The sequence below is a fragment of the Myxocyprinus asiaticus genome, chromosome 7 (assembly GCF_019703515.2).
Source record: "Myxocyprinus asiaticus isolate MX2 ecotype Aquarium Trade chromosome 7, UBuf_Myxa_2, whole genome shotgun sequence".
Lineage (NCBI taxonomy): Eukaryota > Metazoa > Chordata > Actinopteri > Cypriniformes > Catostomidae > Myxocyprinus > Myxocyprinus asiaticus.
Genome location: NC_059350.1, coordinates 4,398,651 through 4,413,027, shown reverse-complemented (window position 1 = coordinate 4,413,027; position 14,377 = coordinate 4,398,651). Strand labels below are relative to the sequence as shown.

The 14,377-nt window shown below is 39.4% G+C and overlaps 2 protein-coding genes across 4 annotated transcripts in view; one reads left to right on the top strand and one right to left on the bottom strand.

The window, feature by feature from the left end:
- The window catches only part of slc44a1a (solute carrier family 44 member 1a), a 23,973-nt gene extending 16,301 nt beyond the window's left edge, over positions 1-7,672 (top strand). For both annotated transcript variants that reach the window (XM_051702678.1, XM_051702679.1), the window contains 7 exons: positions 447-615; positions 754-910; positions 3,745-3,828; positions 3,981-4,118; positions 4,198-4,434; positions 6,010-6,087; positions 6,524-7,672. In XM_051702678.1, the coding sequence (XP_051558638.1) occupies positions 447-615; positions 754-910; positions 3,745-3,828; positions 3,981-4,118; positions 4,198-4,434; positions 6,010-6,087; positions 6,524-6,544 (884 nt within the window). In that variant the 3' untranslated portion in view covers positions 6,545-7,672. The remainder of the gene's footprint in view (positions 1-446; positions 616-753; positions 911-3,744; positions 3,829-3,980; positions 4,119-4,197; positions 4,435-6,009; positions 6,088-6,523) is intronic.
- aptx (aprataxin) lies at positions 6,473-14,377 on the bottom strand. Of its 2 annotated transcripts, XM_051702706.1 has the most exons (8): positions 14,330-14,377; positions 14,003-14,136; positions 13,693-13,880; positions 12,058-12,300; positions 11,864-11,923; positions 9,845-10,071; positions 9,642-9,745; positions 7,796-8,079 (listed from the first exon to the last, which is right to left on the bottom strand). In XM_051702706.1, the coding sequence occupies exons 4-8, from the start codon at positions 12,268-12,270 to the stop codon at positions 7,928-7,930; spliced, it is 756 nt and encodes a 251-aa protein (XP_051558666.1). In that variant the 5' UTR covers positions 12,271-12,300; positions 13,693-13,880; positions 14,003-14,136; positions 14,330-14,377; the 3' UTR covers positions 7,796-7,927. The 2 variants fall into 2 exon arrangements, with proteins under 2 accessions (XP_051558665.1, XP_051558666.1); XM_051702705.1 differs by lacking the exons at positions 14,003-14,136; positions 14,330-14,377 and having other exon boundaries at positions 6,473-8,079; positions 12,058-12,352; positions 13,693-13,770.

Below are 14,377 nucleotides of genomic sequence, written 5' to 3'. Positions count from 1 at the left end.
CCTGGCCGATATATCGGTCTATAGTTATATTGATCTCATGCCACATCCACACTAATCCATTTAGTTTACCAGCCGATAAATTAAAAATCACCAAATATCAGCAGATTTATTGGCCTGGCCGATATATCGGTCTATAGCTATATTGATCTCAGGCCACATCCACACTAATCCATTTGTAGTTTCAAAACTTGAAAAAAGTCAGTGTTTTCCTAAGTATGCGATAATGGTGTGCATTTTCAAAACACTTGGAGGAAAATGGCATTTTAGTGTGGCTGAGAGAAAACCCTATTAGTGTGGACGTGGCCTCAGGAACCTTAAAAATATATATTTCTAAGGAAGATTAATTTGTTTTCAGTGTTTGAATTAACTTCATAAAGCAGCACTTATGATATCTTTATAATAGTGTCATATAGTTTTGCTAACATTATATTACTGTATTTCCACAGGAAGTCCAGTGCAGAATAACCAGACAGGTCTGGTGGAGTTTCATATGGACGGGCCACTGCAGTACATGGTGTGGTATCATGCAGTCGGTCTCATCTGGATCAGTGAGTTCATCCTCGCTTGTCAACAAATGACTGTAGCTGGAGCTGTCGTCACATACTACTTCACCAGGTCAGAGGTCAAAAGCTCATTTAGAAAAAAATGAAAATGTTGATCATCTTTTGAATTATTATTATTATTATTTTTTTACTCAGCCTGCTATACAGTATTTGTGATTATACTATGCTCAGTTTCTTTTTGTCATTGTAGAGATAAGTCTCAGTTGCCTTTTACGCCCATCGTGTCGTCGGCCCTGAGTCTGATGCGCTATCATCTGGGCACTGTAGCTAAAGGAGCCTTCATCATCACTCTGGTGGAGATTCCACGTCTCATCCTCACATACATCCACAACCAGCTAAAAGGAAGCGTGAGTGCACTGTCAGCTTATCTAGTCATAAATGTCTGTCCCGAAACAGATGGGCAATATAGCTAAAAAATATATATTTCAATGTTTTTCAGCCTTTTGATGATATTTGTATATAATCAAGGCATCTATAATAATCAAGGCATCTATACATTTTTAATTAGATATATTAATAGATTTATTTAAATTAGGCTTATTAATCTTTTAGTTGTTCACTAAATGAACACAAGAATGCGATTTAGTCTTTATCCTTTTTTGGATTTTTCCCCTTTTCTCCCTAATTTTGGAATGCCCAATTCCCAATGTGTTTTTAAGTCTTCGTGGTGGCGTAGTGATTTGCCTCAATCCGGGTGGCGGAGGACAAATCCCAGTTGCCTCCGCTTCTGAGACTGTCAACCCGCGCATCTTATCACGTGGCTTGTTCAGCGCGTTGCCATGGAGACATAGCGTGTGTGGAGGCTTCACGCCATCCACCGTGGCATCCACGCTCAACTCACAACGTGACCCACCGAGAACGAACCACATTATAGTGACCACGAGGAGGTTATCCCATGTGACTCTACCCTCTCTAACTCTGACTCTCTAACCGGGCCAATTTGGTTGCTTAGTAAGCCTGGCTGGAGTCACTCAGCACACCCTGGGATTCGAACTAGCGAACTCCAGGGGTGGTAGCCAGCGCCCTTTACCACTGAGTTACCCAGGCCCCCGCTATTTAGTCTTTTATTTTTTAAATATAACTATACACAGTAATAAACAGCAATATATACTGTACCTACATATATTTTTACTAAAACATTTTAATAAAGGAAAAATGCCATGCAGAGACTTCTCTGTGCACATTTTGACACAAACAAATCTTTATTGAATAAGATTTACGAAGCTATACATTGCAGCGGTTTGATTAAATTAATTAAACTGATATATTAAATTTTATCAACACTAATGCTGAAATTTAAATCAGAGAATCTATTAAAATATCTGTCGTAATGCTCTTATATTTGCAAAGAGGGATTGCATCTAGTCTAATTACACAGTGTTTAGGAAACTGAAACTGAAATTTAAAATCATTGCAATATTCACAATGTTGCTTAATTTTACTAAGCCACCAAAACCTTGAATATTTTATACAGTGCCTCCGGAAAGTATTCACAGCGCTTCACTTTTTCCACATTTTGTTATGTTACAGCCTTTATTCCAAAATGGATTAAATTCATTATTTTCCTCAACATTCTACAAATAATACCCCATAATGACAACGTGAAAGAAGTTTGTTTGAAATCTTTACAAATTTATTAAAAATAAAAAACAAACAATATCACATGTACATAAGTATTCACAGCCTTTGCCATGACACTCAAAATTGAGCTCAGGTGCATCCTGTTTCCACTGATCATCCTTGAGATGTTTCTACAACTTGATTAGAGTCCACCTGTGATAAATTCAGTTGATCGGACATGATTTGGAAGGCACACACCTGTCTATATAAGGTCCCACAGTTAACAGTGCATGTCAGAGCACAAACCAAGCCATGAAGTCCAAGGAATTGTCTGTAGACCTCCAAGACAGGATTGTATCAAGGCACAGATCTGGGGAAGGGTACAGAAAAATTTCTGCAGCATTGAAGGTCCCAGTGAGCACAGTGACCTCCATCATCCGTAAATGGAAGAAGTTTGGAACCACCAGGACTCTTCCTAGAGCTGGCTGCCTGGCCAAACTGAGCGATCGGGGGAGAAGGGCCTTAGTCAGGGAGGTGACCAAGAACCCGATGGCCACTCGGGCAGAGCTCCAGCGTTTCTCCTCTCTCCACAGAGAACCTTCCAGAAGAACAACCATCTCTGCAGCACTCCACCAATCAGGCCTGTATGGTAGAGTGGCCAGACGGAAGCCACTCCTCAGTAAAAGGCACATGACAGCCTGCCTGGTGTTTGCCAAAAGGCACCTGAAGGACTCTCAGACCATGAGAAACAAAGATTGAACTCTTTGGCCTGAATGGCAAGCGTCATGTCTGGAGGAAACCAGGCACCGCTCATCACCTGGCCAATACCATCCCTACAGTGAAGCATGGTGGTGGCAGCATCATGCTGTGGGGATGTTATTCAGCGGCAGGAACTGGGAGACTAGTCAGGATTGAGGGAAAGATGAATGCAGCAATGTACAGAGACATCCTTGATGAAAACCTGCTCCAGAGCACTCTGGACCTCAGACTGGGGCGAAGGTTCATCTTCCAACAGGACAACGACCCTAAGCACACAGCCAAGATAACAAAGGAGTGGCTCCGGGACAACTCTGTGAATGTCCTTGAGTGGCCCAGCCAGAGCCCAGACTTGAACCCGATTGAACATCTCTGGAGAGATCTGAAAATGGCTGTGCACCGACGCTCCCCATCCATCCTGATGGCGCTTGAGAGGTCCTGCAAAGAAGAATGGGAGAAACTGCCCAAAAATAGGTGTGCCAAGCTTGTAGCATCATACTCAAAAAGACTTGAGGCTGTAATTGGTGCCAAAGGTGCTTCAACAAAGTATTGAGCAAAGGCTGTGAATACTTATGTACATGTGATTTTGTTTATTTTTTTTCTCGTTTTTTTATTTGAATTAAATTTGCAAAGATTTCAAACAAACTTCTTTCACGTTGTCATTATGGGGTATTGTTTGTAGAATTTTGAGGAAAATAATGAATTTAATCCATTTTGGAATAAAGGCTGTAACATAACAAAATGTGGAAAAAGTGAAGTGCTGTGAATACCTTCCAGATGCACTGTGTGTATATATATATACTGTATATCACCAATATAAACAAGTGACATCAAAGTGACACTATGTCATATTTTGTTCCTGTAGGAAAATGCCTGCGCTCGCTGCATGATAAAAGCGTGTATCTGCTGTCTGTGGTGTTTGGAGAAGTGCCTCAGTTACCTGAACATGGTGAGTTCATCCAGTGAATCATTCAGATTCATATGTGGCAGAAATGTATGCTGCTTTAAAGGAAAACCCTTACAGATGGTTCAAGTAATAATAGTAGTCTACTATTTATTTGGATGAATTACGGTAACCATTATGTTTTTCCTTGGTTTCAGAATGCATATACGGCAACAGCCATTAACAGCACCGGCTTCTGCACATCTGCGCGCGACGCTTTCTTCATCCTCGCAGAAAACGTTCTACGTGTGGCAACTATTAACAGCGTTGGGGACTTTGTCCTGTTTTTAGGAAAGGTATTTATTCACACACAAAATTGTTGTGAATAATGATTCTTTTTGTAGTGCTCTCTAACACGTTTTCTTGTATCTGCAGATACTGATTGTGTCGTGCACAGCGTTTGCTGGTGTGCTTGCGCTGAACTATCAGCGAGAGTACACTGTCTGGGTGCTGCCTCTCATCATAGTGTGTGTGTTCGCCTTCCTGGTGGCCCACTGTTTCCTGTCCATCTTTGAGAGCGTTGTAGACGTCCTCTTCCTCTGCTTTGCAATCGACACCAAGTACAACGACGGCAGCCCAGGCAGCGAGTACTACATGGACAAGGCCCTTATGGTGAGAGTCTGGCAAAACATACGATTACAAGTGACCCTGACGTCGAATCAAAAATGCCAGTACTATAGAAAACTCTTAAAAGGGTCATAAATGCTCTTTATATATATATATATAAAATATGTATTAGTTTTATTATCTTCCCTGAGGTCCACTGATAATGTTAGTACTGTTTTTTTCACTGAAACAGTCATAATTTAGTAATTGTAACAGGGTAAAAGGGAAAGGAGGAGGCGAGAACCGGATGACGCATCAAAGTAATATTTAATTAAACAAAAACACTCAAACATAAACGCATACAGGGCAGCCACCTGTAGCTCTCTCTCTCCCGAATTGCCACCTCTGACGGCCTTTATCCCTCTCGTCAGCTTGATTAGACCTCCTCCTTGCCCCACTCCTCCCTCCTTTCCTTCAGGCCGGGGAGCCCCGTCATGACGTACATGGGGCATGCCCTTCCAGCACTGCCTGCTGGCAGGTCTTCCCCACCTTCTCCGTCCTGGGACGGAGACAAGGGGAGGGAAAATCAACAAAAAAAACTAAAAAAAGAGGGAAAGGCCAACACGGAGCGACAGCGGGAGAGAGAGAAAAAAATAACTTACTCGCCACCCTCTAGTGGATGACAGCCACTCCTCCCCAGGTGGATCGGAGGCAGTCCTCCGGCCACTGGCGGACGGAAGGCCCCGCTGCGTTTTGGTGGATGGAAGGGGTCTCCTCCGCCCCTGGCAGCAGTTCTCCCACTCCAGGCGGTCGGCAGTGAGCCCCTCCCCGTTCGCGGACGGCGGTCTTCTCTTTGACCCCGCCACGTTTTAGCGGCCGGTAGGGCTCTCTTCCACCCCTGGCAGCGGCCCGACTGCAGGAGGTCGGTAGGGAGCCCCTCCTCTCCTCGCGGTCGGCGGTCGTTCCTCTACTTTCAGTCGGCCGGGCTCCTCCGTCCCCCGGCAGATGGCCGCGGCTGCTCCTTTGGGTTGGATGGTAGTGGTGAGGACTGTACTACGGCGCATCCCTCCTCCTTCCCGGGTTTCAGCACCAATGTAACAGGGTAAAAAGGAAAGGAGGCGGCAAGAACCGGACGAAGCATCAATGTAATATTTATTTAAACAAAAACACACAAACATAAACACATACAGGGCAGCTGCCTGTAGCTCTCTCTCTCCCGAACTGGCACCTCCAGACTTATGCTGCCTTTTTATTTGCTTTTTGGACCTTTAAAGTTCTGGCCACCATTCACTTGCATTGTATGGAGCTACACAAAAACAATATATTTTAAATTAACTGCAAAATATTCAGATATGTACACACATAAAAGTTGTTTGAGTGTAAGGAGAATCAGTTACGTCATTCGCAATGCTGCAGAGCTAGTGACTTCTGATTGGTGGATCTCTCTCTTAAGGATTATGGGTAGTGTAGTCCGTCACTGGGAATTTGGCTATTAAAATAATATTTTTTTTAAATGAAGTTGACTTGTGGTTTCTAGATTTTATCTCTTAATCTCGCAACTCATGATAGGTCTGTCCTGAAAGGATGTTGCCTTGTTCTTTTAAACAAGTTGTCTGTTTCTCTCTGCAATCATTCATGTAGGAGTTTGTAGAGAACACCAGGAAAGCAGCAGAGCGGTACACCAAAGCAGAAGGAAACAGTCGGGAAATGAAATCTATGGTGAGTTTAAAAGGAGGAATACTATTGTTTCATTTTGTCACAATTTAACGTTTTCTTCTTGTCTTGCTGTTCTGCATTCAATGTCAGATATTCCTACTTGATATGACCAATTTCTGGCTATATTTCCCAACAGTTTGATAATGATGTATTTGGAAACTAAATGGTAACACCACCATCAGCTTTGCAGTATTCCGATTGTCAACAAGAAAAGTTTTATAGTAACTGAATTGTGAAGGATAAATAATTTCCGCCAAAAAACATTATACACCCACATCTTGGCAGAATTAGAGTTGAGGAATTCTGAGTTCACATTATATTGCATTTTTCTAAGTAGGAATGCAGCAATAGTTGCAGTGAAAGAATTAAAGAATAAACGAGCACAATATTTAATACTCTTATATTTATTTACTTAATTACATCTTTTATTATGTTTCAGACAGGAAGTTCATTGGCTTGATGAAGACCAGCATATTACGTCAACTGACACTCCAAAAAAGTGCTATTGAGATGCACAAAAGCTTCTCTTCAGGGATTATTATGTGACGGACATTTGTCATAATTACTAAAAGGGAATTTTTTTTTTTTTAAGTTTTTGGAAACTGTCCACGCATCCAACTGAGTTGGTTACAGGTGCAGGAAAAAATACAGAAAACGGGGTAAGGAGAAAAGTAGATGTCTGCACACTAATATTTGTGCTCCTAAATGTTTATTCAAATAGTGTGCAAAGTTTTTTTTTTTACATTCATTTTAGTTCATAAGACAAGATTCAATTTTTATCTGAAAAGTAACTTGTATACATTAGAAATTAGACACTAGCAATAGCTGCATTAGTATTTTAGATATTCTGGTTTAAATAGAAGCAATAATTTAAGGGTATAGTCTGTGAAATCTATTTTCAATTATCTAATTATTTTTAATTAACTTTTTATTGGTGCTTTTTGTATTTTTATCTTGCGTTTATATCTTTGACTTTGACTTTATTCCATTGCAGTAGAGTTGTGATATACACTCTCTTGTACTGTATATGTAAGCAATAATATCAGGAATTTCAGATTATTTGTGATTCGTACTCTGTACTCGAGTGTCTTATTTTAAAATTCTCAATATCCTTGAGTAGTTTCTGCTTATTTGCACTGTTTATTTTGCGGGAAAGGGGTATGTTACAAGCCAATAGATTAGTTTGAGACTCTTCTAATTTAACAGCATAAAAGGGATTATCATTTGCCTTGTGCCAAATTAACTTTTTAAAGCTACAGTGTGTCATTCATGCGCCAATAGCAGCACTGAATGTCTTTTTTATTATACATAACCAGAGTAACAATACAAAAACAGGCAGCAATAATAAGCAATCTGTTGGCTGAACCAGTGGCATGAGGTTGTACAATACAATGTGTGTGTGTGTGTATAGTGTTTGAAAATGGTCATTACTTTTGCAATTCTGTTAGGTGCCGCTAGTGGCTCAGAAATTACACACTGCAGCTTCAAACTAGTGCATTTGTATGAAATATATACCGTATGGAAAGGAAACCCATGGTTTTAACTACACATTTGAACACACTCAGTTAAATAAAACCAAAGAGATGTGCATTATGTCAGTGATTCATTAAAGGTGTGTGACTGAGGTTAGCAAAACGGCTGAAATTGCTTAAAAATGACAAACTGTTTGAAAGTGAATGGGGAAATTAATATGTCAGTACCCACAACACAATGTATCCAATGTCTTTAATTTACTAATGGACTCAATAGACAGTTTACTAAATAAATTAATATTTGACAAACAAATTGTTTACCAATGCTGGTCTATCAAACTGTCCAGTAAATGAGCTCTAGTATACAGTATTTAAGAAATATGAGCTTTGAGATGTTCTTTTAATTTCGGTATTGTCGGCTGCTCTTTACGACAAACATGACAGCGCAGAGGAAGCTTCAGTAATTCACTCATGCCTTCCTTCACTGTCACTTTTCCATGGAGCTCCAGCATCGCAACAACATCTGTGTAAAGAAAAAGAATTAAAGTTATACTTGACTGCACAGGTATTGCTTGTTTTTGTAATCAGTTGGTAGAATACTGGACTAATTGCAAAGAATTGGTCTCATGTTTCAGAGAACCCCCCCAAATAAAATAAAAAAGGCTCCAATTGTTCATAAATAATATTGTATGTGTTTATAATCTTGATAAAACTTTATAAACATGTAATTCTTGTTCTGTCCACTCTCTCACTTTGAAAAGTCTCATTTTATTCCACTAGATTGCAGCAAGCACTAGAAAAAATTAATTTTCATCTATAACGATCCATCACAAAATGCCGATCTGAAATGTAGGTGGCGCTCTAATGCATTTTAGCCTTCACAGATGTGCTTGTCCACTGACATTCAGTCTAATTTTCAGTTCAAGCACCACCCTTGTTATTTCATCGAATATCTCGGCCTCCGAGTGGAATACAAGCGCAATCTAGGTGTCATTAGAAAGATGATCCTCCCCATTGCGATGATATATTATCATCAATAGAAAACATATTTTTCTGATGATTTGTTTTGCATACTTTTCCTTCTGGATGGAATATATTGTTCTGGACATCTAAAATATAACATTGGATTATTCAGCCAAGCAAGCTCACAGACAAGTAAATAATGGCTCATTTTTTAGAAAACTTCCTAAGGTAAAAGCAGATAAGTTTGTGGCTACTTGGGGCTTACAGCAGCAATTATCAGAGCATAAAAGAGAGGTTTGTATTTGATGACTTATGACAGAATTCATGTTTCACTTTGTGATTCTTTTGAAAATCTTTCGAACTGTGGTATTATGGCAACAAAATTAACTGCACAGTCACATTCCTTGGAGTGAGAGCTTTCATTTGATATATGATTGTCCATTTAGGCGCTATGTGAAAGATTTTTATTTTCATAAAAATATTACCTCTAGAGGGCGCTAATTTTCAACGAGAATATTTTGAGGTCTTATTTCGTTATTTTAAGTCAAACAAATGCTGAAGTGATGGTTATCTCTGAAAAGTTCAGATTCTAAGCTCTCAAATGATACCTCATATGCCTGACTTAAGTATTCGGAGACTTTAATGTTTTAAGCGCAAATTTTTCGCGATATAGCGCTCCCCTTTGGACCCCACCAGCGGGTCTAGTTTGACAAGTCAAAATAATTAACTAACTGTTGTCTCACACAATAAGAAAGCTTGCTTTATGTCAATGCGAAATGCTATTTGCAACTCATTTAACTGTGATTTATTTCCGAGTGAAACAGAAACTGTAGGGCGGGACTCGATTTTATCATTTGGGAATTGATTGGATTGTGAAAAGTTGGCGATACATACAGAAGGGTTAAAAAGTAAGAGTAATTTGTGATGTCATCCGCAATGGAAAGTCATTTCAGAGGCAGAGCAAGTTATTACATTTTGATAGAAGATTGCGTAGATCAGCATTTTATTTGAAATAACGTGAACTGATGAATTTTTCACAATAAGATTAGGAACGTGCATTCAAAAATTACACCAGGTCAATTCTGATTTCACATTGACTTTCATGTTTTTTTTTCTTCTCACCTTCGGATTCAATAAAGTAGTCGGTAGTGAAGGAATTCCAGTGTTTTTTGTTCTTCAAACAAGGCGAGTCAAATTCTTGGCTGATGACGTGCAGGTGAACGTGACTTGAAAGGAATAAATATTCAATAAAATACCAGAAAGACAAGCACGCATTATATTCATGTCATCAAAGCTTCCAATCAGGACACAGACATCCATACTACCTCATGCTGGGAATGGCATGATAGCCCAGACGAAAGCGCAGTTTATGAGCATCCGGGCATTGCTGCACCATCCTTTCTCCCACACGCTGCATGTGTTTAAGTAGGTCGCAGTGCTCTGACCTCAGCACCTTCAGACTAGAGATAGACTCCCAAGGCAACACCAGCCAATGGTAGCGTGCCTTCGGGTACTTGTCCTTGATGACCACCACCCTATCATCTTTGTACAACTGAGAACAAAGACAGTTGTGTGGTAGCTCTAATGGTTTATATATACAGTTGAAGTCAGAAGTGTACATACACATTAGCCAAATACATTTAAACTCACATGACATTTAATCGTAGAAAACATTCCCTGTCTTAGGTCAGTTAGGATCACTACTTTATTTTAAGAATGTGAAATATCAGAATAATAGTAGAGAGAATGATTTATTTCAGCTTTTATATCTTTCATCACATTCCCAGTGGGTCAGAAGTTTACATACACTTTGTTAGTATTTGGTAGCATTGCCTTTAAATTGTTTAACTTGGGTCAAACCTTTTAGGTATCCTTCCACAAGCTTCTCACAATAAGCTGCTGGAATTTTGTCCCATTCCTCCAGACAGAACTGGTGTAATTGAGTCAGGTTTGTAGGCCTCCTTGCTCGCACACGCTTTTTCAGTTCTGCCCACAAATTTTCTATCGGATTGAGGTCAGGGCTTTGTGATGGCCACTCCAATACCTTGACTTTGTTGTCCTTAAGCCATTTTGTCACAACTTTGGAGGTATGCTTGGGGTCATTGTCCATTTGAAAGACCCATTTGCGACCAAGCTTTAACTTTCTGGCTGAAGTCTTGTGATTTTCCTCCAATATATCCACATCATTTTCCTTCATGATGTCATCTATTTTGTGAAGTGTACCAGTCCCCCCTGCAGCAAAGCACCCCCACAACATGATGCTGCCACCCCCATGCTTCACATTTGGGATGGTGTTCTTCAGCTTGTAAACCTCACCCTTTCTCCTCCAAACATAATGATGGTCATTATGGCTAGAGTTCAGTTTTTGTTTCATCAGACCAGAGGACATTTCTCCATAAATTTAAATCTTTGTCCCCATGTGCACTTGCGAACTGTAGTCTGGCTTTTTTATGGTGGTTTTGGAGCAGTGGCTTCTTCCTTGCTGAGCAGCCTTTCAGGTTATGTTGATATAGGACTCGTTTTACTGTGGATATAGATACTTGTCTACCTGTTTCCTCCAGCATCTTCACAATGTCCTTTGCTGTTGTTCTGGGATTGATTTGCACTTTTCGCACCAAACTACGTTCATCTCTAGGAGACAGAATGCGTCTCCTTCCTGAGCGGTATGATGGCTGCGTGGTCCCATGGTGTTTATACTTGCGTACTATTGTTTGTACAGATGAATGTGGTACCTTCAGGCATTTGGAAATTGCTCCCAAGCATGAACAGACTTGTGGAGGTCCACAATTTTTTTATGAGGTCTTGGCTGATTTCTTTTGATTTTCCCATGATGTCAAGCAAAGAAGCACTGAGTTTGAAGGTAGGTCTTAAAATACATCCACAGGTACACCTCCAATTGACTCCAATTAGCCTATCAGAAGCTAATTGGCTAATTGTCTAAAGGCTTGACGTCATTTTCTGGAATTTTCCAAGCTGCTTAAAGGCATAGTTAACTTAGAAGTTTACATACGCTGACCCACTGGAATTGTGATATAGTCAATTAAAAGTGAAACAATCTGTCTGTAAACAATTGTTGAAAAAATTACTCATTTTTGCTGCCTTTATATGCTTTTTGGAGCTTCAAAAATTTGGTCACCATTCACTTGCATTGTATGGACCTACAGAGCTGAAATATTCTACTAAAATACTGTTTGTGTTCAGCAGAAGAAAGAAAGTCACACATCTTGGATGACATGAGGGTGAGTAAATGATGAGAGAATTTTCATTTTTGGGCGAACTATCCCTTTATTATGTCTACTCCTAATTTATCAATATAAGATTAAATTCAAATGAGTAATTCACACCTGCATCTGGGGGTCCTGCATTGACACTTTAAGACCTTGACTCCAATGGCTAGCAGATTCCTGGAAAACAGTAATGTTTGTAGTGCTTAATATGAAATCGCAACTCAAAACGTAGCGAAAGAGATCCAAGAGTTTCAAATAGATCATCTGTTGTGCGATCAATGCTATATCTTAAAGAGTCAAGAGCCACTGACCGATTTATCAGAACAAGCTGCTGGTGTCTTTTTCAGTGGAGGTGAACCATCTGTTATTCTGTGATGGTCTGTATGAGAGGTTGAGACTTTTTTTGCAGGGTCCTCACTCATCTGGTAAGGTCTTTTCGAGGATTTGCTCTCCTCTCCTGCAGGTCTGGCTGTTGACGTCTCCTCAGTGAACTTCACTGTATACGGATAAAGCTGATTGACCATGTAAAGTCTTTGGCCCGGCTTTACCGTCACCTGGTTGTAGAGGTGGGTGACATTTGGTTTGTAGGTTGTTAAGACCAGTAACCTGTGCAATACAGCCTCAATTACGAGAGTATAAGACATTTATGGACCAAATAAGATGAATTTCTGTGCATTGCCAACAACATATTTATTGCAGAGGATTCAGGTGTGGTTTTGAAATGATTTTATGAGTAATGCTAAGTGAATTGAATGGTGTTTAATTTGACAGCAAAAAAAAATGTAATACTTGAACTATTTCAAATCACTCATATGCCTAACCATAAAGGGTTAATCTTTTGTATTACATGGCGATTTAAACTATTTAACAGTTAAATCTAATGGGGAATTAATGGGATACTGTAGTTCCTACTGATCCACTAAAGTGAATCAGTTCATACTGTACATTTCAATGAATCGGATCAAAACTATGATCCGTTTGTATCATGACTAAGAAATGTTCATGGAAGTCTACACAGCACTTTTGAAGTATGGAAATGATTACATAAAATATGTAAATGTAGTTAAATAATGCAGTTTTATTTTTACTATTACTCAACTGTAATTTTTGTGCATTTTGTGCAAAGTTATAAAATATAATTACAGTGTTCATTAAGTGAAAAACGTGCACTTTATTTTTAACTAGATTTGTACTGTATGAAACTTCTTGCATTAAACATTTTGAATCTATTTAAAAGGTTAGTTCACCAAAAATGAAAATTCTCTCATCGTTATAATTTTTTTAAGAATATTTCAGCTCTGTAGGTCCTTACAATGAAAGTTAATGGTGACAAAAGATTTTGAAGCTCCAAAAAGCAGATAAAGGCAGCATAAAAGTCATCCATACGACTCAAGTGGTTAAACCCATGTCTTCTGAATCTAATCAGTTTTGGGTGAGAACAGACCAAAATATAACACCTTTTTCACTGTACATCTTGCCGTTGCAGTCTCTTGGCATGATCATGATTTCAAGCTCGATTACACTTCCTAGTGCTTGATGTATGTACAGAGCGCTAGATGGTGCTAGGAAGTGTAATCGAGCTGCAATGGCAAGACTTACAGTGAAAAAGGTGTTATATTTTGGTCTGTTCTCACCCAAAACTGATTAGACCACTACAGAAGACATGGGTTTAACCACTTGAGTCGTATGGATGACTTTTATGCTGCCTTTGTGTGCTTTTTGAAGCTTCAAAGTTCTGGTCACCACTCACTTGCATTGTATGGACCTACAGAGCTGAGATATTCTTCTAAAAATCTTCGTTTGTGTTCAGCAGAAGAAAGAAATTCATACACATCTGGGATGGCATGAGGGAGAGTAAATGATGAGAGAATTTTCCTAGTCATCACCTAAAGGGACAGACACCCATCTGAGGTGTCAGTATGTTTACCACCTTGATCTCACTTTACCTGGTTGCCTTTGCCCACAACCACATTGTCCACGTTTGTAGGATTCACACCTAACTGTTAAAAAAAACAAACAAAGGGGTTTAAATACACATTATTATACTTTCCATTTGGTTTCTGTATGTATGTTATATTCTAACTTGCCTGTTTAACACTGATAAATCCTCTGTTACAATCAGCTTTCAATTCAACTGCAAAAAACAAAAACACATCGGTTGTAGTTTCTATAACGAAGCCTGGAGCTACTTTCAGTCAACTTTATTTCATTATTTCCTTTATATTCACTTCTTTCTGGCTGATGTGATGTCTCTACCTTGGTCTCTGGAGCACTTTTTGTCTTTTATCTTTGTTTTTGGTCCTCTTCCCAAAGTCACAGTTTGATGGTGATGAAGCTGAATGGGTTTATGAGAATCATCTTCACTCACTAGCCAGCACACAGGCATCTCCCTGAGAACATTGCATTGAGAAATTGCATTCGTGTTAGATATAATACTCGATATAAACAAGAGTCATACGGCACACTTCAAAACTCCACATATTCAATAGGTAAACCGTTCATCAAGTACCCTTGTCAGCTGCTGGGTAATATGTGTAATATCTTGAACAAAATGAGTTATAGTTGTAAACAAAACAGTAGGACCTGCACTGATTCTGCACCCGCAACACGTGATTCTTCATCGTGGACATC